Genomic DNA, 19,877 nt, shown 5'->3' with positions numbered 1-19,877 from the left:
CCATCTTTTTTTTTTCTCTTCATCGCTCTCGCCGAGTCTTGGCGAATATTCGTAAGGGTTACTCTGTCTCCGTTCACATCTAAAAATACTTCCCGCTACCAGACGGAAGCATCCGAAACGGTTCAAAAACTTGTGCGCCCGATTAGACCAAGTGGTGGTTGACAAGACAATGAATGGCCATCAAGTCCAAAACGTTATTCCGACCGCTTGCATATCTAACTTTTCCATTTAAATCCGGGACTCGGGCTGAATTAAACTCGCATCAATGACAGGAACAGAATTGGACAAGCCGTCTTGATCTGATAGCGCCTTGGCCTCGTATCTGTGTGTGGTTGGCTGTCGGATTGATGGTGCGTCGCCACTGAGTTCATAGACAGCCAGCCACACGCATTTTGAAGGGCAATTCACCAATGGCCTCTTCGACGTTGATTGAGGCGTAGACAGCCATTTAATCTAAATAAGACAGAGGGTCTCAAGACTTCCAAAAGAAATCTTACGAGGGAGCCATGACAAGTTTCACAGCTCCATCCATCAGACCATTCAGACGGTACTCAGGCAAAAAGCAACTCCGGTACAGGGAATCGAACCCTGGGCTCCGCGGTACTGATCTCTCAGGTTATGAGAGCGCGAAATGTTAGCCACTACACCATACCGGATGAATTGGCTGACAGAAAGCTTTGTATTTTTGCATCATGAAGAGTGATTCATATAGAAGCTGTAGTGAATATCGGGAATGGCAGTGTGATAGAGGCCGGAAGACCCATGCTATCAAAGGCTAGTAGAAATCTCCTGCAACAATAACCCAAGTAGAGCTCCTAGAGTTACGGAGAGCTGTCCTGGTCACGATGTTTTACGTGTTAGGAGTTCATTCCATGATGTTAATCAAGTACATACTCTACCATATCTCCCACTTCTGATTCCCGATAGCACAGAGCCTATTGAACAACTCATCCCTCCTAACCATAGCCGTAACAAGAACCGCCTTTCCCTTGCTGTCAACAATTTCCACTCCATCAACAATATCATCCTCCAAAGCCCATCCAGCAAGTAGCTTTGCCTTTGTTCCGTAACCAGAATACTTGTTCAGCGTCACAATATCCGCAACCGGTATAGCCCACTCCGGTTGCACCTCCTGATACTCTGAACTGTCCAAATCACCCACAGAAGACTTTTTGGAATAGCACAGAGCCGGTCCTACAGTATCAGTAGTAAGATATACGAATCCTCTCTCGCCCCGCCATCGACATGTAAACTCGACTGGCCCTGCAATGGGAGGTTCTTCTCTTGGCGATGCAGCTCCGAGACGATTCTTTGCTGATTCGGATCCCGTTTTGGCACGCACTTTGTCGACGCCTATAAGTGTCTTGGCAGCGGCTTGAGCAACTGGCCTGATGACACTAAGAAGTTTGCTGCGTTTCTTGCCGCCGCTTCCAGACTTGCAGGATTCATGGTCATCACCGCCTGTATTCTTGGTAGTCCCGACGTCTTGTTCCGCCGCTGCTAGAATCTCATGCTGGGATACACTGAGTGGACTGTCGTTTCCAGCAGCGCCTATTACAGTGTCGTCTATCGAGTGTGGCTTGCCTGATGGTGGGCCTTTGGGGACAGGTGGCGGTGAGAGTGGTGTCTTATTACGTTCGCCTTGTCGAAGAAGGGCTATTGTTATTTGGGAGTCTGTTGGTATTCTTTGGAACACAATTCTAAGAGTATGAGCAATATTCTGTTTCGAGCAGTGGAGAATCTTACTTGTGTATCAAGGATCTGAATCCCTTGTATGATGTTCTCAAGGAGATACTACCAAAGAATGCGATACCAAAGCAGAGAGTAGTGATCCTATAGAACATGTAGGGCGACATAAATATGGCTAATATCAGAATCGGAAGAATGGTCCTGATGATTCGTCGTCGCGCAACATGTCTAGGAAAGGGAGCTGAGGGATCGATCAGGCTATAAGTCCCGTATTAGCAATACGTCTTTCGTCAAGTTAAAAATTGACTCACTTGGCACTGCGTTCCCAAATATCACAAAATCGACAAATCCAATGCATCAAAGGTCTCATCTGACTCCACATGAGTTCCTGCATAGGTGATCTGGTCTTATCCCACGAAGGATTCTCGACTCCAGCAGCTTTATCCTTTGCTGTGGTAATCCTGGTAGCCATTGATCTGGGATCCTTTAGATTCTCGGTCCTTCCGCCCCCTCTTTGAGATTCATCATGCTGAGGATCTTTATCAACAAAGATATTGACAGAAAGGGCTACAAGACCTGTTGCAAAGTTGCTGGCTTCTCGTTCGAGTGTTTCTCCTTTTAGATTCTCTGGTGCTCCTGTCGCTGTGTCGGTGGTGCCTAGCATTCCTGCAGGTGGTTTTATCAAATGGCCGCCTTGGTAGTGGACTAATGATGGCGGACAGGGTGGAAACAAGGTAGTTCGAATTTTGGGCGAGAGAAGGGCTGCAAGGAGTGTTGCCAGAAGCGTTGGCATGAGGAAATTGAGATACCATACAGTAAAATATGTCTTGGTTGTTAGCAAAGTTCCTGCCACAGGGTGTATTGCTTACAATGCAAAATGCTGCTGTTCGTCTTGGCTCACGCCAGGATTGGAGTCGCGAGATATGCTGCCTGGATATGATGAAACCAAGGATCTATAAGCATCAGATATGCGTTACACTAAGGGCCACAAAGACTTACCGCTCCCATGTACAGTCTTTCAAGTTGAGCTCGAAGTTTGTTTGGCGAGAATTGCTCGTCTTCCGCAACTTCAAGATCCATCTTATCCTTGGGATGATTGGGAGTATGTTTAATATGAAATACTCGCTGCACCCATTAGTCGATGATCCTATGTATGATGATGTAACTTACCTTGTTGAATCTTCGTATTAAAAGCCAAGCATCCTCATTCTTCACATCATCGACCGCATAGTCTTGTGGATAAATTCGATCGGTATGCCAACCAGAATCTGTAATCTCCAAAGATCTAACGGCTGTGTTGTGCACGTCATGGTTTTCTTTGTTCGACGAGACTGGATCGCTGTGTACGCGGGTATACAGAGTCGATTCTCCATCTTCATTGTGGCCCAAGTTGACAGCTATCTGTCTCTTTTCGTCAATAATTTCATCCATAATATCAACTGCAGAATGATAAAGCATGGAATTGTGATAGTATGGAAATTATGTTGGGGACTTGGCCTTGTATAGCCAAGACTAGCGGATGATGTCAGTCGGGGATTGTTTCGTACCACATCTCATCGTCATATTGATTCGGCCTTGTGACTTGACGACACCGAGAGGAGCTTTCTCTCCGGTTTGTGATAAACATATTCACAGAATGATTTTACTCAGTTACGTATCAATCATTCTTAGTTCTCAATTGCTGAAATACGTCAAAGTGGTGATTGCTTCAATCACTTTATTTATTCCACACAAACAGTTCTGGTATCTCGATTAACAACATCAATCAAGGTTCTTCTCCATCCGAACCAATTCCTTCTTTCCAATCTCTGCCATTTCCGCATTCAATAATGTTTCCTTGTTCAGACCATTGACAGCTTGATTCAATAGCGCAGCTGTCATCTCGACCAGTCCAATACTCGGAACACTGACGATGGCATGTGAGAAGAAGCGGAAAGCCTGTTTTACAAATCCCATGTCGGGGTCTGTAATCATCCCAGATTTAGTGACAAGGACCTGCATTCTGCCATCGGATAGGTGTGCACGCTCTAGGATTTGCTTCTCTACTTGGCCCTGGAGCAGTGTTAGCTACAATTATCATGTAGGAGGTTAGTAACATACTCTTAGTAGACAATAGTCTCCAAGGATCCAAGGTTTCTTTGCAGGATCTCGCTCGGCGTTGGAACCGCTGACGTAGATAAACCTCAAAGGCTCTGGCTTGCCCTCGCGTGGAAGTTTGGCAAATGTGTCGGCTGCATAGAGAGCATATTCGTAGCAGATCATTCGAACTTGCTCCCAAGTATACTGCTTCAATTTGGCCGGTGTTACTCCAATAAGCCTGCTCTCAGTCAGCCATCAGTAGCACAGCGACATCACCAGAGCATACCATATGCAGGCGTCTGCGCCAGAGATCTCATCCTTGACGTATTGAGGATAACTCTTAAAGTCTGAACAGCTGACAGACGTAAACTTCTCTTCGAATTCTGGTCTTTTTAGATCTTCTGCGAGCTCGTGATCGCGCCGTGAGAGAGTGACGACTTTGGTGATTAGAGGATGGTAAAGAGCTTGTCGAACGACTTCTTGGCCGACGAAACCCGTTGAACCCGCGATGACGACCTTCATGATGGTTGATAATACTCTCAGTTAACTTAGAGAAACAGTTCAGCAGTTCTACAAGTAAAGATTAATTAATGGACGCAAATACGGTACCAAGAAATCTAGGAGGGGCAGCTTATCTATACTCCTAATTCCCACTGACGTTAAGAAAGCGCCTCAATCAGCCAAATCATGCCAGGATCGGGCGGAATTAAAAGAAGGTCATTGAAGTTTATTGCTCCCAGCTAATTGCTTATTGAGTTACCGAAACCGGGGGAATGGTCTGGAATGCGAGACCGGATTGGGCTGGGAGCGAGAGATCCATAACTAAAGACATTCCAACGACATTCGTTTGCAAGCCTAGATCGACAGGGCCCAGACATCTGGGTCTTTGTTTCTCTGATATCATTTAAGCATTCCTATACCATTGAGCTCCATGTGACAACGCCGGGTATTACAAGATAGACAGCCGCATACCATTTCCGACAACTCAACCGCCTCCGAGTTGCATTCAAAGAAAGAGGGGATATCAGGTAGTTAAGTTAGTTTATCAAAAACTTGCTTTACTCACCCAATATCAGTCTCACTTTAATAACCTCTTGATAGCTCTTCCGACGACTATCGGAGTGCTCTGTGGCTAATGAACGTACGGGACTTTAGAATACAGAATTACAGTAATAACGCCATCATTTCAATTCCAGAAACGCGCTAGATGCGCCTTTGTAGAACTACGTTTCCCACACAGTCCAACGACCGACAAGAGACAGAATCCGGCCCAATGTGATGAAATGGTGCCTGAGGCATAAGCATATCGCCATAACTAGGATCCTTGTCTTGACCACAAACTAGTAGTTATATCACTTGACTTGTTGTTTTCGTTTCCAATGCCCCTGGTCGTAATTATTATTGAATGTGCTTTGCCTTGGCGAGGATATATATGTCAGATCAATGTCTCACTTGAGACTGTAAACCGTAAAAGACATAGATGAAACAATGCCAACCTGTCTAACGAACTCAGATCTCTTCCTTTGAAACTTGCCATTGAGAATGAATGACATGATGTTCTCAAATGGGATCTCATCATTGTTCATTGTTTTTATGATCCTTATTATTAATAGCCAGATAATTATGGAGAACTCAGATCTTGTCTATCGAAGCCTATCACTAAAAGCGACATTAGTTATTCCAGACAGAGAAATCTCATCATTGTTCATTGTTTCATGATCCCTAGTAATAAGAGGCACCCATACATCGAAAAATAGGCAATTCTGGAGAACTCAGATCCCATTTATGGAGACTTGTCACTGAAAGTAACATTGTTTATCTCGGATAGGGAAATATCGTCATTGTTCGTTGTTGAAAGGTTCGATAAATAGGAGACACCATGCATCAACAACCAGACAAGTCTGGAGAACTCAGATCCCGTCCACTGAGACTTGTCACTACAAGCGACATGATTAGCCTCAGTTGGGAAGTCTCATTACTGTTCATTGTTCGATGCTTTGCGAGTACTGGGTGACACCCTTAACAGTCGATTTCTGAGCGCGAGCCTGTATTCAACTACAGACCGGGGGTTCGGCGACGGCCTCTATTTTTTTGCGGATTTAACCATGTAATCAAAACTTTATTTTTATGTCGTGGTGACGCTCCATTGAACCATTTCGTGCCGATCTGTAGATAGCACAGTACCTGTTCCTCGGCCAGGATGCCCCTATTCCAGGCCTTCTCGCTCCTTCCTCTGGAACTTGTACTGTCCAATTTTACGTAGCGGCATGGAATTCATGAAGCTTCTTTGCCCAGAAGCGTCTTCGAATCCATCAAGAGATAGACTTTGATCTATTTTGCCTCGTCAACCATGACGTATGTCATCCTCGGTGAATTATATTTGACGTTGCTCTGTGGGGGTTTATCTGCATCTAACTTTTCATATTTTTCTGGGCCCTGTAACTTTATACCGGAAGAACTTACATGGGTACTTGCTATCTGCAGTGGATTTGTACCAAAACGAAGTACCTGGTGCGACAACTTACTGCTACAAAGCTGGACTTTGAGTGAGACTGATCGTTCACACTACCTAACTGAGAAGGTCACTGAGACCATGACTGATAAAGTGACAGTGACTGAGACTCCACCTCCAGAAACAGTCACAAAGACGAGCTAGGTAAGTAATTGGTAAGCGGGACTCGAAGAGACTCTAAGACGTGTACAAAGGACATCACTAAGCTACACATGGGAATAAATGGCTGGATGGTATATTATTGTCCGCTCTCCAACCCATAGATACATATAGTACGCGCAAAAAACGACGAGAAATAAAAATCTTGTTGCCTCATATTACACTGGATATCCTAAATCCTTCCCATCATAACAAACATAACTATCTCGGCCGGGCATTCGAAACCATGACAGTGGTCTCGTTCTTAACCATGATCCCCCCGAATGGCGTTCCAACCTCAAATTCTTCCGATTGGTCTCGTCCATGGGCAGGTCCAGTAACAGTAGCCACGTTTCCTCGGTATCGATCCATAGCGTGACTCTCAAAGTCTGATGATTGACGTTCCCGGTCTGAATCGGCTAACTGGTGTGTCGAGCTAGACTCGTCGTTGTCCTTGTTGTTGGGCAGCGTTGAAAGACGAATCGTGTTCTTGGTTTGGCTGCGACCGTGGCTTCGACCGTATGAGTGACCGTAGCTGTTGGAGCCGGAGTTGATGGTGGACCTGGGGTTGGTGCATGTGAAGAGGAAAATACAGGCTGGTCGGACGGTAGGAAGACAAGCTAAATGGTTAGTATTTATATATATGAAAAGGTCTTGGATACTTACTCGATACAGTGACGAGGTTCACTTCGACTGAAGCCCAGACAACAATGGTTGTCAAGTTCCAGGTAAGGTTCTCAGACTTGGCATCGAATTGAGTTGAAGCAACGATAATTACCATCGCCGATACACAGATGCTACTATTGTTAGTTTGCGCAAGTCATAGGAGACGCAACACTTACACAATGCCAAAGACAAACATGAGCGAGATACCAATCTTTTGCGCAATAGGCAACTGCAATTTTTGAACTTGCAAAATGGGAAGCGCAATAATGCAAATATCCAGAATAACGTGAACGAGAATAGTACCAAAGAAGAACTTTTTATCTTCAATGGCGCAGTATCCTTGATCACCTCCAGCAGTCGGGTTCCAGAATCGCTCGACGGGCACGCAATGCCAAATGCCCATAAAGGTCTAACGTTGTTAGTCCTTGTCTTGTCTTGTGTATCGGTATACTCACTCGAATGATGATCCAGATCAGAGCACTGCCTGCCAGGATTTGAATTGGTAGCTTGATGTTGGTGACTCGAAACATGCGCCAGTAGAAGCTAAGGATGGAGGCTTTCGCGCAGAATAGGGCGGTCGCGTAGAACAGTTCGGCAACGTAAAGGATAAGGGCGTTCTTCATCAGGATTTCGGGTATCGTCTTGCCATTGTGGACGTCGTGGATGTGAAGACCGAGACCTTCTTTAATCCCTATTGATAACATTAGATGTGAGTCCGTCTAGGGGTTAGTAGTACATACAGATAGGGATGATGACTACCCAAGCAATAGCCACAGCCTGTAGACGTCAGCAAAGAGTTGAGAAAACAAAAGGAACAAACGTACATAGCAACACAATGCAAACCAATCATCCCACCAGAATTCGATCCTCGTCAACCGTCGACTAAGCAGGCGCAAACCGATAAAGATAGTCGCAGCGGCGAAAGTGATAAATTCCGATGTCCATAAGTCGATTTGTCTCGACTCTTTTGGAGTCGTATCCATAGTGAAGGGAAATGACAAACGTTTGCCAGTAGAAAGGATATCGAGCAACAAAGTTCAACAAAAAGAAAAGAAATTAAGAATGCGTCCGTCAACTAGATTAGCGAAAACTGTCGCTCCCTGGGTATCCTACGAGTAATATACGACAAAACTTTGGGGTTCAAAGGGGATCGGCATTCAACCAGGGCTGGTCAAAGTCGTAAGCTAAGTCACAACCGAAAACCTCCACAACGCGTGATAACAGTAGGGATTTCAAAGTTAAAAATGTGGCTGCCCAGATAATGGATGGACAGATTGGGTAGTTATGTCTAACAATGGCTGTCAGACTACTGGCTGGTATGTCATCCAACTCCTGGATGCGAGTCATCTCGTTGCAGTTCTCTCACTCATTAACGTAATTACGTACAGGACAGACTACATAGTCGACAGCCTTACCTTGGCCTCGTGATTCGTTTGAGCTGCGCATCCATGGATCTTGGGTCGCAGTGCTACAATTCTTCAGCGCCGATCCTTTTGTGGACTACCGAGAGGGACAAGTTCCCCGACTGGTTCGTTGGCTGATCAAAGTGCCCCTTGCGCTAGCTGGGGGTTTGACGAGACACTGTGACTTTTTCCAATGGTATCAAGGATGTGAAGCCTGCAGGAACTACGGATGGGAAAGGATCCGGTGCCAGGGGACAGAACTGTGTTGGTTTGCGAACTGAGTTCTGTAGTCTATTATATCGAATGAGTAGTCTAATTCAAATACCGTCTGCTATAGTGTACCGTCTGTGCCAATACTGCGCCAACTCAGCTGTCTCGGTAGTTCAATGCTTTCTGTCGCCCCCTGTCAAACCAAGCCGGTTATACCGAGACAGGGATTCGATGGGTTAATTTGCGCGCGTTGGTCGGCACCTAAAAAAGAACACAACTGGTGAAACCCGCTTCCAGCCGCTACACTACGAGTCATTCGCTCAAGGATACCTTGCAGATCACCACGAACCAACCAGCAAGTGACAGTCCCCAGTCGATCACTATTCTAGACCGTTAATTGTGGTTTAGCATGTAGGCTATAAACTGGGATCCAAGTCAGTTTACGGTCGTCGTCTATGTCGTATATATGTAGTCTAAGAGAATAGAGTTTGCTAGAACTGGAGACAGGAGATTAGTCGGTGGAACCTGATGGAGATTATACTTTGACGCGGAGACGGAATCTGACAGGGTCTAGAAGGATCACAAGGGATATTACTCCATTGAATCCACTCTCCGTGTTTGGGATTTATGATGTACGCGAGACACAGACGTTGGAGACGACGCTTGGATTGCTGCGAACCTGATGCCAGACCGTGTACTAAGATAGCTTGTTTAATTAATTTAGGGCTTAATTATCCGTTTTCTATCTGTATCACTCCATCACTTTTCCCTCGATTATCAATATGACATGTTGGTTCTCGGTCCGATGGCAACTGAGACAATGACACAGATTGTTTTATCAAGACATCAGAAGGAATCGAAGAGTCGGGGAATATTCTAGTCAGGCATGAACATTCTAGTTCAAACTTGGTTAACACTTCGCCTCGTAAAGAAAAACATCCGAAAACTATGGCTGATCCTACCGGGATGATGCTCCTCCACCATTATGCCCATCCATATACGGAATCTGTGTGACATTTCCCATATAATAACCTCATCCCCTGCGTCTGCATCTCCTTTGTTTCTTGACTCAATGCAGGATTAGGTCGCAAAAGCACGACTGCCGTGTCTTGCCTCTGACTCGAACAGGGATATACCGATGCAACTGCAACACTGACAAGGCCCATGAAACGGGACGACGGGAAGCATACCTTGCCTCTTGGCAGTCGAGACCAATCGGTTGAATTGCTTTTTTCGCTACCACAATCTCTCTTGTCTGGTTGAGAATCCACAAACTTGGTAACTCTCCGGGATTTGCAGGAAGCGAACAAAGTTCATAGCGTACTAGGTCTATATCAATGCTGTTGAACAAAGCAAACAACGGAGATTGCAATCGACATTGTGCTTATTCCCCTATACTTGTGTAAGGCTCTCAACCACCCTACTCACACCTTGCTCAAGAGAGATCGAGTGTGGTCGAGGGGAAATAATCAAACAAGCCTTGTCACACTCTTGTTGTGGAATCGCTAGTAAAGTTTCCGGTGAAACTTCGCTACGATGAGGCAAATGTAACATGATCGACACGGGAAAATAGGCTACGCTCGATTGAGGGGTTTTATCGCTAGCGAAGCAGACTTGCAAGGACACCTCGAGTTGCATGAACCTTAGTAGCGAATGAATATTCAAGATAATGTCGTCTCTTGCAGAAGCAGGCATTGTTTCCGTAGCAAACGATTTCTTGATTTATCAGTGACATTTGAGGCTGGACTACAGAAATCAAGTGTTTGCTAATATTTTGTGGCGCCTCATAGTCAATATAAGACGAGATATGGGCTTACAGTATAGAGCAGTATGACCACAGAAGTGCAACAATGTTTGTTATTATCTCCAATATTGCCCAATCATGGCAGATGCTGAATGGATAGAATTAAATATCACTTTAATTTGACGGTATTATTTTATGTTGCTTGCTATTAAAGTGACTTTTCCTTCAATTTGTCCTGTGACTTGGTAGGTATGGGGTTGTGATATAAGACAAATAGTAACAATAGCATTGTTGGAATTTGAGCTCATAAGTCATAATTAAATTAAAAATACCCTATAATACAAAACGCGATATAGCATTGTCCTTGCCATATTCCTATTAGTTCACGAATTAAGAAAGCGGCGACTATTTTCATGTTATTGTTCAGGGTACGACACTACAAAACTTGGGTATCAATATAGAGATGAAATGTTTATGGTAGTTTATGGTAATTTATGGCAATTTACAAACGAATGTCTCCATTATTTTCGGCGTTTTGTTCTCTTCTTTTTGTTTGTCCGTATTAACACCCACCTATCTTGATAAACAGCACTGGTTGATATCAGAGACATGGAACAGTGAGCAAGAGACAAAACTAATAGGCCAGTTTACTACAATCTGTAAATAAGTATACACTCATGATAATCTGATTGTTGTATTTGTGCTTGCTTTGATAAACAATGTTGTGATAGTGTCATGCAGGCGCCCGCTGTCTGCCTAGACCACCATTCAGACGAAAACTTCTCCTTCATCAAGATTTCTCTTCCCTCCTTCTCCCCTCTCCTTCACCTCTCAACTCCTGCTCAACATCATCTGAGTATCCGAGTGCCATCATGACAGACAACAACCTCTTCGTCGTTAGCGACGTCCCCCCAAAAGGCAAAGGCCTCATCGCGACCACCAAGATCCCCAAAGGAACCCGCATCATCGCTGAACCCCTACTCATCAAAGTCCCCCGTGAGTGTTTTTGCCCTGATCTCTTGCGTTAAGGCATAATCAAGGAACTCTCCAAGCTCTGCCAAGATCAGAGAGCCTCATTCTACTCTCTCCTCAACTCCCACCCGGAATGCGGAGAAGAAGTAGGCATCGCTGAAACCAACGGACTTTGTGCCGGTCCAGATGAAGAGGACGGTGCCGTATTCCTAGCCACTTCACGCATCAACCACTCTTGCAAGCCAAACGCGCAGAACCGGTGGAATCAGGGTCTGGGAAAGATCACCGTCCATGCTGTTGAAGACATCGAGCAGGGACAGGAAATCACCATCACCTACTTGGGCAACCCTGAAGTCTATGAGGAGCGACAAAAGAAACTCAAGAACGCTTTCGGCTTTGACTGTTGCTGTCGTCTTTGCTCTTTGTCGCCTGCTGAGCGTGACCTCGACGACAAGCTCATCAAGGAGATCGACCACCTCCAAGAGGACCTCGAAAATGAGGACTCGATCCTGGAATCCCCAATCAGATGTCTTGATAGAATTTACAAGGTCGTATCTCAACTTGAAGCTCAGGGTGTCGGCACCTCACTTGTCCCAACGCTGTTCGCTTCCGCTATGGGAGTGGCTGTAGCTCACTCAGACCTGGCAAGAGCCAAAGTCTTTGCCCAGCTGTCCCTCAAAGGCTGCACCATCTCCGTGGATCAAAAACCTCAAGGCGCTCACCGAGGACCCTTCCAGGCATGAACACTATGGCTTGACAGACCGGTTTGCTTCGACTATCAAGGACATTCCTAAGGATAAGGGCCCTGTTGCCTTTAAGGATTGGCTCTGGATGAGCCTGCATGGGCAACTCGCCAACCTACGCAACATCATGAGTTTTCCCTACTTCAAAGGCATCGATGGACTGCCCAGGGATTGGGAACCCAACTATAATGACGTTATCCCACGCTGCATGACCGAAACTGACAGCGAATCTCAGAAACATTGGGCATTTCTCGGTGAAATCACTCACATCGAGGCGGCTTGGCGCGTGAGACTTATCGTCAAGGACAAGACCGGCCTTCAACTTCCCATTGCTTTCTACACTGAAACTCGAGGTCGAGAGATTGGTGCCTCCATGCTTCGAGTAGGATATACAGTTGCAATACTCTACGCTTCGCAACATGGCTTTTTGGATGGAACTGTCGGAATTCGTCATGAGGATCCTGGACGGCTCCGAGTGAGTAGTATCTCAGCTGAACAATAACATACTAACGTGAGAACAGATTCTGCCTACATCTCTCGAAAACCTGCTGCTCTTGAACGACAAAGTGCAGGCATACTCGGTCGTCCATAATCAGACCAGAGCATGCTACGGATGCAATAAGAAATCAGACTCTTTGAAGAAGTGCTCCAAGTGCGGGTTCTTTTGGTACTGCAACCAGGTACGTGACCTAGATTCTATCTATAATATGGATATTTCTAACATCAACAGGACTGTCAAACTCGGGGCTGGAATGAGAACAGTCACAAAGCGGACTGCAGAATTCTCAAGAATGAGGACGTCAAGGGGCTCTTTCTCGTCAAGTGGGGTGAATTTGAGACACACATGTCTTTTCCCCTGAGCGTCTAATCAAGGATATCGAATACCTTGGAGGATACACCAAGGGAAGACCCCTTTGCCGATAGCGGCGCAGGACTACAGTATGGACTCGCTACCACAAAACCCTGAAGAATAGGGGACAACTTGGAACAGAACATAAGCATAGACAAGCAATAGTGTAGACCCCAAAATCGACTTCCCACAATCAAACATACCTCCAACATCTATCTATGCCAGATAGGCGCTCCAGGAACCCAATCTGCCGCCCTGTGACAAATCAACAAATCCGCAGCACCCTCATCATCCTCTCCTTTACTCCCAATCGTCGCATAGATCGTGAATCCACGCCTCTCGAGTGTTTCAATCAGCCTAAGCAACAGTATTCTCGTTGTAACGGTATCTGTTCCCGAAGGCTCCCACGGCTGAACGCCTAAATGAATCTTGAACTTTTCTGATGTTATCTCACGTCTTCGTACTTCGCAGCTAAATGTCTGCAGAATGGCGTCCGTCAGGTCTTTTGGAGGCGAGTCGACTATTTTCAACTTGTCGCTGTTGTCAAAGGAGACGCAGATCCAGTCACAGGGCATAGGGATGGGGTTTTGTTTTCGAAAGATGATTGAATCTTTTCAAGTCAGCCAAAGCTTTCGAGGTCAATGCTGTCGCTTACCTTTGCTTTCAGATTTCTTCGTGATATCCAGCGAACATTGTACAACCCAACCATGATCAAACAATCTCTCCAGTATCCATAGAATAAGTCGTCTCGCATCATCATTGCCGTTGGAATCATACGCCCATGGTCTTCCACGGAGCCAAATCTCGGTAGAATCACCGTACGGATGTGACTGAACTAGGCCTGGCTTCCAGCGAGTCTTGACGATTTGCTTAACCGCTTGAACCTCGACTTCGGTGAAGTTAATAAGACGGATACGGTCCATCATATTGAGCGTCATGCAGGCAAACTGTGTCTTGAATATCGGCGGGTTGGTGGTCATGGACTCTTCAAATGATGGGGGTTGATCGGACATTGAGGATGTCGCTTTGGGGTTGCCTATATTGAACATGATTAATAGAGATGCTTGATAGAAAATGTTAGTCGGCGTATGATGCGTATTTATCTTGTGTCGTACTGATGCCTCTATGCCTGATCGACAGCAATGTCTATCAATGTGGCTGTGCAGGGCAAAAAGTAAGCTGCCAAGTTTCATCAACACGGGAATTACTATAAACGTCGCTCGGTAGAGGAATACTTCATCAATTCTTCTTACAAGTCTAGTAGAAACCCCAAGAACACAATCTCCTCTCCAAAACTCCATGCATGCGTTTAAAAACCTCTACCACCGTTGCTGTTTGTCATACATCCAATACTTTTGTTTTTCCTGTACACCCAATCTACCCCCACCGTGTTGGTCATGACCTCGCCGTTTTTGTGCCGCCTCGATAATGTGAATGGTACTAGTATACAAGAATATCGTGTTTCGCCGTAAATGGCTATTATGTGCTTATCGTTTGCGTGTGTCTTTGCCCTTCTTCTTTCCCTTCTTCTTGTCCTTGGGCAACTCGAGCTTGGTATCCTTGAGTTGCTCTGCCATGATGCCAAGCATGTAGTCGTCAATGGTGTGCATCTTGTCGCCCCATGCGTTGTACTCCAATACTTCCTCCACGTGGGGAGCGTCAATGTCGTCGAGCCCGCCATCCAATACTGACTTGCCAGCTGGTGTGCCTTGTCGCGCTGTCGAGGTACCTGAAGCATTGTTGCTGGGCTTCTCGGTAAAATCGGCGTCGTCAGCCTGAATCTCTTTCTCTGCAACACGTGCAGCTGCCACATCCTCTCTGTCTTCAGCCTGCTCAAGCGCCCGCCCGACTCTTCGCTGGTCATTATTTGTGTCGGGCCCGCCCAGCACTCTATCCAAGGCAGCGTCTGCGGCATCCAACCCTTCACTCTTTGAGTCCAGCTTCTCGCTGAGGACATCTCTGACGGAGAGCTTATTAAAGTAATCGGTGGTAAACTCTCCTTCTTGAATGACCACGTCGTCGAGCATTTGCTTTTGCGACGCTTTGCGAAGAATGTTGGCCTCGATTGTGTGTTCACTGACCAAACGGTAGATGTGCACATCACGCGTTTGTCCAATACGATGGCATCGATCCTGACATTGCTTGTCCATCGCAGGGTTCCAGTCTTGGTCGTAAAAGATGACGGTATCGGCACCTGTAAGATTGATACCAAGACCACCCGATCGCGTCGACAGGATGAAGCAAAGAATTCGCGGGTCGTTGTTGAATCGGTCGGTAAGAATCTGACGCTGCTCTACTTTGGTGGCACCGTCCAAACGGAGGTACTTGTGGCCATGGATGTTCAAGAACTGCTCCAAGATGTCTAGAACCTTGGTCATTTGTGTAAAAATAAGAGCGCGGTGACCGCCAGCTTGAAGCTTTCGCAGCAGCTTGTCCAAGATCTGGAGCTTTCCACAGTCGTATTGCAACAGTCGCTTGTCGGGGAATTGAATGCTGAGTCGCATGCGACCCTCATGCCAAGGATCTGGGGGTGCCTCCTTGGGTAAGAATGGTGCCCAGCGGACAGGCGCCGACAGTTTGAGGTCTTCGTCTGAGAAAGCTTCAATGCCCTTGCGACCGAGAACGAATTGCTCCATGTCTCTGGTTACAACCGCTGGGGTGACGCATGAGAACTTCTCAATAATGGTTTTAAAGCTGTCGGCGCGTTGGTTTACCGTGGGTATCATGGACTGGACGAGCGTTGACTCCTCCTCAAACCACGCCAAGACTTGACGAGGGATCTTGGGTCGCGGCTTATAAGGTCTCTTGTCAGTACCAATAGTCAATAACTCAATCAAGTTCTTGCCGTAAATTGGCTTCTTCTGACGGCGTAAAGCATTGAGGTAGACGCAATGTTGCAGCTCTTCGTATCGCCCCCATCTGGCACCGCTTTCCAAGTATCCAATGTTGGATGCGACCGTAGAAGGATCCAAATTGGCGTGTGCGCTCTGGGCCCTAATCTTCTGAGCTTCTCTCAATTCCATCAATTTCCTATGTGAGCTCAATTGAGAGATGCGTTCAGCTTGAGTAGTGGAAAGGCTTTCGCATTGCGTAGGCATCAGATTGAGAAAGCCCAAGCTGACATCCTTCATTGGACTGGGGTCGTGAAGTAGCCTCTGTACCCTCTGTTCTGTCACTTCAAAATCCGAGACGACAGACTTTTGCATACGGAACGAAGTCATGATCGGTCGGTCAACAAAAAGATCAGGGTGGTTGCAGACCTTTCGGAGTTGCATCAGGCAATTGATGATGGATAGGTAATTGCCAGAATTAAGTGTCTCCTTGGTGTCTGTCCGAGAAAGGAATCCATCGTAGAGCTCGCGTTGTCGCTTCGACAGACGACAAAATTCGACATGTTCATACTTGGCAGGCATCTGTTTCTCGACATCTGCTTTTAGACGTCGCAGCAGGTAAGGTCGTAGGACCTTGTGGAGTTTTGAGATGATGGCTCTCGCCTCGTCGTCCATCTGTTCTCTTCCACTCTCCAAAATTTGCGATTCTGGCTTGGCGAACCAATCGTGGAATTCTTGCAAATCGGCGAATCCTCCAACACCATTCTCAGCCGGCATGAGAAAGAAGAGGAGTGACCAGAGTTCTGTGAGGTTATTCTGGAGGGGTGTACCAGTAAGCAGAAGCCTGGCTTGTGTGTTGAAACCCAAAAGAGTCTGCCACCTTTGTGATTTAAAATTCTTGATGTTGTGGGCTTCATCCAGAATCATGTAATGCCAGCGACGACGCTTGAAGACTTGCTGATCTTGGAGAACAAGCTGATACGAAGTAATGCAGACATTCCATATGTCGTCATTGTTCCAGCCTTGTCGCTTTCGCTTTCGTTCCTCTTGGGAACCGTAGTATGCCAAGATCTTGAACCCGGGGCACCATTTCTTGAACTCCATTTCCCAATTCAGCATGACACTCGTGGGGACGATCACAAGATGCGGTCCCCAGACTTCATGGGTGCATGCCAAATGAGCAAGAAGGGCAATGGTCTGGATTGTCTTGCCCAGACCCATTTCATCAGCAAGGATACCGTTGGTGCTATTCGCATAGAGGCCTGCCAACCAATCAAGACCATCGCGTTGATACTCTCGCAAGGTTCCTCTGAGAAGAAACGGCACCTCGATTTTGTGGTTGGACGGTTGGGGTGAAGGGGATCGACTTGTGTCATGCTTATCAACAGCCATCTCCTCAGTAGATGCAGTGTCAAGCTCGGAAGGCTTGGTTTCTGATGTGGCGGGTGGTGATGTGCTATGCACACGACTAGGAGGGTTGGTCGCTGGTTCAGTTGCTGGGCTATGAGGTTTCTCGAAAGTCAATGCAGATGGTTCCTCTGGGTCATTGCCAGTCATGGCAACGTCGTTATCTTGAGAAGCAGGCTCCTGGACATTGTTGTCCGTGTTTGATAGACCATCCTGTCCCGCTGCAACATCCTGCATGGCTGCTGGTATCTGTTCCTTTTCCTCGACTGCCTCTTTAGTCGATTTCTCTAACGCCCCAGATTCGTGAGGCTCTGGGTCGGGCATCTGGATCAAAGACATTTCGTTCTCCTCGGCACCTTCACCATCCGATACTGCTTCCACGTCGGGCATCTCGGAATCTTCCTTTGAGTCGGCTGGAGTTTCTGCAACAGCCTCACTGTTCATCTTCTTCAATTCAGACTTTCCGAAAAGAAGTCCCAGGAGGCCACCGGCATCTTCGTCGGACTCCTCTTCTGACTCTTCTTCTTCATCCTCCTCATCACTGTCCATATCGGTGGACCCCATATCGTCGTCCATATCTACTGATTCATCGCTCGTCTCAGCATTCTCGGTCGCAGTTGCTTGAGCCGTGTCGACAGCGTCAGTATCTTTGGGGGTGGGTTCGGTGACTGGAGTTTCGGTTGACGGCTTCTCTAGCTCTGGTATATGGGCGTACTTCGCTCGTAGCTGTTCTTGTGTCAAGTTTTCGTCGCCAATGTCTTTCTGGTCTTCCTCATCGCCTTCCTCTTCATCTGATGACATTATATCGCTGTCAGCATCGCCGTCCTCGTCATCTTCATCCTCGCCCGATGCAAGACCCAATTCGTCGTCGTCGGCCATGCTCATGTCGTCGCTGAGATCATCAAATCCGTCTTCTTCTGAAAGCTGCTCAGAGTCTAGCCCTGCCTGACGAGCCTGCAACTTTTGTTCCGAGAGGTTCACAGCCTCGTTCAATGCTGCCTTGACCCTCCTTTGCTCCTCTTGCTCCCACTCGGCCAATCTTCGACGATTGACTTCAGTGCGGACATTCTCCCATGTACCGAACAATGTCTTAGCAACAATCCGGTATCGGGATATCCAGACTGCCCTCTGTTCAGCCTCAATCTCTTCCTCTGACTTTGGTTGACGCCGTAGCCACTCGTCACGACAAGCTTCAGCTACTTTCTTTGCTGCAATTCGATGACGTTGTTGCTCTGCTAACATGAGCTTTCGAAAGTTTGTCATGGCCTTGACCATATGATCTTGACGAGCCCATTGTCTGGGCGGCTCTTCTGCCGGTTCCGGGAGGAAGATGGAGCATCGACCTTGGGAGAGCATTCCGCCATCTTCAACTTCCTTTTCAACTCGAAGAATCACACGAGCATCTCGCTCGGCTAATTCATCAGTATACTGAGGACCATCTTCAGATGCTTGGAGTCCGCCCTCCTCAACAGGAATGTCACCAGCCCGAGTCCAAAAGTCCTCAAAGCTTGTACCAATCTTTGGTCTTTTTCGAACCTGGCCAGGGTGCACAAGAGGAATATGACCGGATCGTCCGACTCGTAGTTTTATCCGAGGTGATCGATTGGTAGAATTTGAGGTTGCTGTCCGCGAATCTTGCACTGCTTCGTCTTTAATGACCGCATCGCTAAATCGTGCCGATCGACGGGACCTGGTCGAGTTTTTGGGAGGGGGTGGAGGAGTAGGACTTCGTCGACGGGTAGAGCGGGAAGAGGTTCGGGTTTCTGTAGGCTTTTTTGATGCAGATTTTGGAGTCGATGCGGGTGCCTGCTTCGAGGGAGCTTTAGTGGCGGGGCTCGCTTTGTGAGAGCCGTTTGGCATTTTTCTTGAGTTGCCATTAGTCAAGTGAATTTCAGTCTTGGTATTCGAATTCGCGCCGGTAGATCTTTTCGACGTTCGACTTTTGCTTAGTGGGCTAGGTTCTGGTAGGAGGGTGTTGATGCGGCCAGATTTGCGACGGCCATTCTCGGTATAAGATGTTGGGCCGTCGGCAGATATCTTCTTCCATGGTGGCGACACTGGCTTCATCTTTTTGGGTGTATTTTGAGGGGGCGTCGAGTCTCGTGTGCGTCGTCTCTTTGCCGGTCGTTCGTCGTCATGAATATGGTTGGGCTCATGATGATTCTCGGTGGCGGGCGCATCTCCATTTGTTTCAACATGACCATCCATTGTTCCTTGCAACGCGTCTCCCCCATTTTCATACCCCTCGAGCGCGTCTTGTTCGGTTTTTATGGCATCAGGATCCGACTTGGGCAGCACGTTGGCGGTCGACGCGGTCTCGGGCATAGTCGCAACGTGGGGACAAGGGACGCTGTGGGCGTTTTCTCCGCGAAGCTATCATTTGCGGGGTCGAAATTAATGTCTACAGAATAGTAGTAGTTCAGTGGATGTTCATACAAAGTTTGCACATGTTCAGAGGCCTTGCGGGCGAACTGCGAAGAATTTAGTCACAAAATCCAATGTCGTCAGCAAAACTTTTGAGCAGGGGAGAAATCCAAGATGCACGCCCCTGGAACCTCCAACCAAGCTAACCGAAAATGGCCCGGCACGCGCTTGCTGATGCCTGAGGCGGTACTTTTCGGTTGAGAATCATC

At 47.0% G+C, this 19,877-nt stretch overlaps 10 protein-coding genes and 1 non-coding gene across 11 annotated transcripts; 4 read left to right on the top strand and 7 right to left on the bottom strand.

Moving 5' to 3' along the window:
• Positions 1–566: 566 nt before the first annotated feature.
• FGSG_20642 lies at positions 567–656 on the bottom strand. Its single transcript has one exon. It is a non-coding gene; the product is annotated as a tRNA-Glu (tRNA).
• A 239-nt stretch (positions 657–895) lies between these two features.
• On the bottom strand, positions 896–3,252 carry FGSG_05756 (uncharacterized protein; the record flags this gene model as incomplete). The annotated part of the gene is made up of 7 exons (XM_011326041.1): positions 896–1,700; positions 1,747–1,947; positions 2,001–2,515; positions 2,559–2,642; positions 2,689–2,775; positions 2,860–3,128; positions 3,237–3,252. The coding sequence occupies 7 exons, from the start codon at positions 3,250–3,252 to the stop codon at positions 896–898; spliced, it is 1,977 nt and encodes a 658-aa protein (XP_011324343.1).
• A 198-nt stretch (positions 3,253–3,450) lies between these two features.
• On the bottom strand, positions 3,451–4,290 carry FGSG_05755 (uncharacterized protein; the record flags this gene model as incomplete). Its single annotated transcript, XM_011326040.1, has 3 exons — positions 3,451–3,731; positions 3,790–3,920; positions 4,055–4,290. The coding sequence occupies 3 exons, from the start codon at positions 4,288–4,290 to the stop codon at positions 3,451–3,453; spliced, it is 648 nt and encodes a 215-aa protein (XP_011324342.1).
• Positions 4,291–6,118: 1,828 nt separating this feature from the next.
• FGSG_12805 (uncharacterized protein) lies at positions 6,119–6,424 on the top strand (the record flags this gene model as incomplete). The annotated part of the gene is made up of 1 exon (XM_011326039.1): positions 6,119–6,424. The coding sequence occupies one exon, from the start codon at positions 6,119–6,121 to the stop codon at positions 6,422–6,424; it is 306 nt and encodes a 101-aa protein (XP_011324341.1).
• Positions 6,425–6,640: 216 nt separating this feature from the next.
• On the bottom strand, positions 6,641–8,067 carry FGSG_05754 (uncharacterized protein; the record flags this gene model as incomplete). Its single annotated transcript, XM_011326038.1, has 4 exons — positions 6,641–7,014; positions 7,085–7,160; positions 7,540–7,803; positions 7,909–8,067. 4 exons carry the CDS (start codon positions 8,065–8,067, stop codon positions 6,641–6,643), a joined length of 873 nt encoding a protein of 290 aa, XP_011324340.1.
• A 311-nt stretch (positions 8,068–8,378) lies between these two features.
• On the top strand, positions 8,379–8,937 carry FGSG_12804 (uncharacterized protein; the record flags this gene model as incomplete). The annotated part of the gene is made up of 3 exons (XM_011326037.1): positions 8,379–8,400; positions 8,494–8,612; positions 8,692–8,937. 3 exons carry the CDS (start codon positions 8,379–8,381, stop codon positions 8,935–8,937), a joined length of 387 nt encoding a protein of 128 aa, XP_011324339.1.
• Positions 8,938–10,089: 1,152 nt separating this feature from the next.
• On the bottom strand, positions 10,090–10,392 carry FGSG_12803 (uncharacterized protein; the record flags this gene model as incomplete). The annotated part of the gene is made up of 1 exon (XM_011326036.1): positions 10,090–10,392. The coding sequence occupies one exon, from the start codon at positions 10,390–10,392 to the stop codon at positions 10,090–10,092; it is 303 nt and encodes a 100-aa protein (XP_011324338.1).
• A 921-nt stretch (positions 10,393–11,313) lies between these two features.
• Positions 11,314–12,156, top strand: FGSG_12802 (uncharacterized protein; the record flags this gene model as incomplete). The annotated part of the gene is made up of 2 exons (XM_011326035.1): positions 11,314–11,437; positions 11,558–12,156. 2 exons carry the CDS (start codon positions 11,314–11,316, stop codon positions 12,154–12,156), a joined length of 723 nt encoding a protein of 240 aa, XP_011324337.1.
• A 373-nt stretch (positions 12,157–12,529) lies between these two features.
• FGSG_12801 (uncharacterized protein) lies at positions 12,530–13,024 on the top strand (the record flags this gene model as incomplete). Its single annotated transcript, XM_011326034.1, has 3 exons — positions 12,530–12,538; positions 12,678–12,836; positions 12,887–13,024. The coding sequence occupies 3 exons, from the start codon at positions 12,530–12,532 to the stop codon at positions 13,022–13,024; spliced, it is 306 nt and encodes a 101-aa protein (XP_011324336.1).
• A 194-nt stretch (positions 13,025–13,218) lies between these two features.
• FGSG_05752 (uncharacterized protein) lies at positions 13,219–14,019 on the bottom strand (the record flags this gene model as incomplete). Its single annotated transcript, XM_011326033.1, has 2 exons — positions 13,219–13,526; positions 13,662–14,019. The coding sequence occupies 2 exons, from the start codon at positions 14,017–14,019 to the stop codon at positions 13,219–13,221; spliced, it is 666 nt and encodes a 221-aa protein (XP_011324335.1).
• Positions 14,020–14,493: 474 nt separating this feature from the next.
• On the bottom strand, positions 14,494–19,569 carry FGSG_05751 (helicase SWR1; the record flags this gene model as incomplete). Its single annotated transcript, XM_011326032.1, has 1 exon — positions 14,494–19,569. The coding sequence occupies one exon, from the start codon at positions 19,567–19,569 to the stop codon at positions 14,494–14,496; it is 5,076 nt and encodes a 1,691-aa protein (XP_011324334.1).
• Between the last annotated feature and the right edge of the window lie 308 nt (positions 19,570–19,877).

The sequence above is a fragment of the Fusarium graminearum genome, chromosome 3 (assembly GCF_000240135.3).
Source record: "Fusarium graminearum PH-1 chromosome 3, whole genome shotgun sequence".
Classification (NCBI taxonomy): Eukaryota; Fungi; Ascomycota; class Sordariomycetes; order Hypocreales; family Nectriaceae; genus Fusarium; species Fusarium graminearum.
Note: the sequence above shows the minus strand (reverse complement) of the source record. Positions and strands in the feature narration are given on the sequence as shown.